Source organism: Pinus tabuliformis, chromosome X (genome assembly GCF_031772625.1).
Source record: "Pinus tabuliformis cultivar Carrire ecotype Pingquan chromosome X, CPIR1, whole genome shotgun sequence".
Lineage (NCBI taxonomy): Eukaryota > Viridiplantae > Streptophyta > Pinopsida > Pinales > Pinaceae > Pinus > Pinus tabuliformis.
This window is the reverse complement of record NC_142308.1, coordinates 599444005-599447878: the sequence shown is the minus strand read 5'-3', so window position 1 is coordinate 599447878 and position 3874 is coordinate 599444005. Positions and strand designations below refer to the sequence as shown.

At 43.3% G+C, this 3874-nt stretch overlaps 1 protein-coding gene across 1 annotated transcript; it reads left to right on the top strand.

Moving 5' to 3' along the window:
- Positions 1–1335: 1335 nt before the first annotated feature.
- Positions 1336–3375, top strand: LOC149141449 (class V chitinase CHIT5b-like). Its single transcript, XM_089449418.1, has 2 exons — positions 1336–2905; positions 3007–3375. Exons 1-2 carry the CDS (start codon positions 1768–1770, stop codon positions 3033–3035), a joined length of 1167 nt encoding a protein of 388 aa, XP_089305544.1. The 5' UTR covers positions 1336–1767; the 3' UTR covers positions 3036–3375.
- The last annotated feature ends 499 nt before the right edge of the window (positions 3376–3874 follow it).

Sequence of the window (3874 nt, the reverse complement as noted above, 5' to 3'; positions counted from 1 at the left end):
GGCTAATAAAACAAAACATAAACTCTAAGACAGGGTGTAAACATTCTCAATAGACTAACATAGAAATCCATAAATTAAAAATCATGATTGACATGAAACTTGAGCTTCATGAGGACAAAGAGGTGTCTAGATTGATGGATTGTTTCTCAACCTTGCATGACAAAGGAATGGGAGAGCTAGGAGATGACTCCGTCTCTAGCCTAGCCCTTCCTTCCACGTTCAACATGAGGACCTTGAGCTTGTCCAGTCCATGTATGAGATTAACCTAAGCACGCCTTCTGTCAACTAGTACCTTATCCAACAACAACTTGACATGCTAGTAGAGGTCCATTGTGTGAAGGTAGTGATTCTTCCTTGCTTGCAAGTTGACCATGTCAAGAACTCAAGGAGTGATGCCTGCCAGTATGTCAGAGTCCAAAACTTCCTACCTCTTCTGCTGAATTTCCTCCTCCACTAGTTTGGTTTCCTCCTGGATATCGGGAGGGGTGTGCTCTTGAAAACTTCAAGTTGAAGACTTTCCCCGGAAAACTTCCTACCACTTCTACTAAATTTCCTCCACTAGTTTGGTTTCCTCCTGGATGTTGGGAGGGGTGTGTTCTTGAAAACTTCAAGTTGAAGACTTTGGCCAAAATCGAGCCTTGGAGTCACCCGTCACACCTCTTCCTCATTCTCTATAGTAGCGTGCACATTGGCGCGTCATTGCAGCGAATAGTAGTAAGATGCAATTAAGACTTGAATTACGCAGAGTTGGGAGCTACAAGAGTTGATAATGGAAGAGTTTAACTAGTAAATTGTGCTAGAAGGGTTGGACGGCCAAAAAATTCTAGGTAAATCCCTTGTCTTCGGAAAAAACCACCAAAAAAAATCCCCACACTCGAGCACACTCCAGCCACTACGTAGTGCTCTAAGGTCATGGCCAACGCAGGGAGTAACATGAAAAAGCAACAAATGAGCAATAGTACGGAAACTAGGTTGTTGACAAAGATAAATATTGTGAAGTCGTTGACCCACGTAATTGAGCTTAATATAATAACGTGTCTGAGCCTCTACCACCCTCCTACCCTCCTTGAGAGACGAAGGTTCATTAATTCACCTTGGTATTGTGGTGTGCGAGGGGTGAGATGACAGGGGAGCCTATCTTATCGATCTCTACTCCCATCAAGACTACATCTACCCATCAAAACTACATTAACACTCCCATTAAAGCGATTCAATCATTTTAAATATTATTCAATTAAAACTCTGAAATAGTAATTTCGGGTGTCTTTCTTTAGATGTAATTAACCCTTTTTCTTTGTATACATAAAATAAAGATAGCGCACCAACACCAACCACTTTATTTGAGAAAATGAGAGAATTGAAGCAACGCGTTTGACTTAAAACTATTACACAAGGAGCACACCCCAAGAAAAACATCAAAAACCCCTTGTCCTTGTATACTCTTAACCAGCTTCTTATCAGCAATTCCATTATCTATCCAGGAGGTTGAGTGCAGCACTGCTGAGTTAGTTCCAAGGCTGCCTGACTCACCCCATGTCATACCAGGTCTTCCTTGCAGAACATAAATTGGTTTGACCCTTCATCACGTTAGCAAATGATATCCACATCACCTGAACGTGATGTTCTCAAATTCAGCTTCAACCCTCTCCATGAATTATCTTCCTGACTTCCACCATTATAGATAGTTCGTCTGTCCATTGATTATCGTTCTTATCCAGAATGAACATCCATAGTAACTCCCATCTGTGATTTCCATTTTCTTGAGCCATGGCTCAAGCCCCCAAAAATCTGCTACTCATTCTGCTCTTCATCACATGTTCATTGATCTATTCCTCCTCATCCGCTTTGGTTGATAGTATCAATAATGGCGGAGGAGTTAAGGCCGCCTATTGGCCATCACACAGAGTTTCTTACTCGCCTCCATCCTCCATCAACACAGACCTCTTCACGCATATCTTCTATGCTTTCGCACACTTAAACAACCAGACATTCGAGGTGGAAGTGCCTTCCACTGACGACCCAGCAGAATTCACCTCAACTCTGCTCATGAAAAAACCCTCTCTCAAGACACTTCTTTCTATCGGCGGCGGGGGATCGAATCCTACTGCTTTCGCCTTAATGGCCAGCAACGCCTCCGACCGCAAGGTATTCATAAATTCCGCCATCGCCATCGCCAGGAAATACGGTTTTCACGGCCTCGATCTTGATTGGGAATTTCCCAAAGACTCTGTCGAGATGGAGAACTTAGGCACTCTGTTCTCTGAGTGGAGGCATGCCATCGACTTGGAAGCCACGGCTTCGGGTCGCCCTTGGATCCTTCTCACTGCAGCCGTGTATTTTGCACAGTACTTCTTCCTTTGGAGTGAGAAGAGAGCGTACCCGGCGACCTCAATTGCCCGAAATTTGGACTGGGTGAACGTCATGTGCTACGACTACCACGGCTCCTGGAACATTTCCGCCACCGGAGCTCATGAGGCCCTGTATGACCCATCCTCCAACATCAGTACCAGCTTCGGAATTGGGTCGTGGCTCCACTCTGGGGTTTCTCCCAACAACATTGTCATGGGAATGCCGCTCTACGGGCGTTCCTGGATACTGAAAAGCCTGGACGAGACGGGGATTGGAGCCGCTGCGATGGCTGCTTGTCCCAAGCAAACCCTAAGCAACGAAAAGGGGGTGATGTTCTTCTCCGAGATCAGAGACTTGATAAATCAGAAGAACGCAACAGAGGTCTTCGACAAGGATACCGTATCGGCCTACTCCTACTCATCAAGCATGATCTGGGTTGGGTACGACAACCCAGATTCCGTGGCGACAAAGGTTTCGTTCGCCAAAGAGAGGCGTCTGTTGGGTTATTTCTTCTGGGCTATCAGTCAAGATAGCAACTGGATGCTTTCCACCCAAGGTAAATCTCAGAACTGAAATCACTCCCTTGTTAAAATTGCATCGGAATTGAACTTGACCGCTTTATTTTTATTTTAATTTGCCCTTATCTTGTTGATACAGCTTTCCAGTCGTGGGAACAAGTACGATGAGCTACACTTTCTTCCTGACCCTGGATTTTCTGCGGTGTTTTGAATTTTTGAGAAGTCATGCGATGATTGAGCACAGATCCACTAGGCAGCTTGGTGACACAAGCTATAGTTAGAGGCGTTAGTTTGTCGTTTGTCTGCAAAAAAATCAATAATAATTGAGACGAGATGTTCCAGCAATGTAATCATTCTGTCTTACAAATTTGAATATAAAATGTTGGATGATTTTGAGAAGCTTGGCCTACCTAACTACTTTGAGATGACACAATACTTGGTGTATAATAATAGCACATCCGTGCTGTAATTATGAATACAGAGACATGTGGGGGTGCAGTTCGCTTAACTTCGGCTCCAATCCAACTGAAGGATAAATTTGATGCTCACTCCAGCAATAGTGATCCTGTCTTCTTTAATTGCAGAATTCAGCAAAAGTGATCATGTCTTCTTCAATTGCAGGTTTACTTAATTGCTTTAAGTTGTTTACAGATTGGGTGAATTAAGTTTAGCTGTATAAAGCACGCAGCAACCCCATTTCTGTTTTCAGATAATTGTTGATAATTCCTATGCACTCAATTGCGATAACTTGATATAATTGTTTGTTAGGAATAATAAGAAAGAAAGTGGATTTCTCTCATGATTATTGCAGCAGCAGACTATTCTGTTAACCTTTGAGCTGTTATTGTATTCCCTGTTTCTCAATCCTCTGTTTTTTGTGCTCTGTTTTGCTGTAAACTCTGTTAAAAACAGCAGAAATTAACCTTCAATTGGAATCAGAGTAGCAGATTACAAAGCGACAGGAGTTAGTAGATATTTCTGTCACGAAGAGCCACTGTTCCAGCAGC

Excerpts from the sequence above, each read along its gene's own strand:
- LOC149141449 (XM_089449418.1), top strand. The coding sequence starts at position 1,768 with ATGGCTCAAGCCCCCAAAAATCTGCTACTCATTCTGCTCTTCATCACA. Across the intron at positions 2,906-3,006 it reads CTGGATGCTTTCCACCCAAG|CTTTCCAGTCGTGGGAACAA; the intron begins GTAAATCTCAGA and ends TTGTTGATACAG.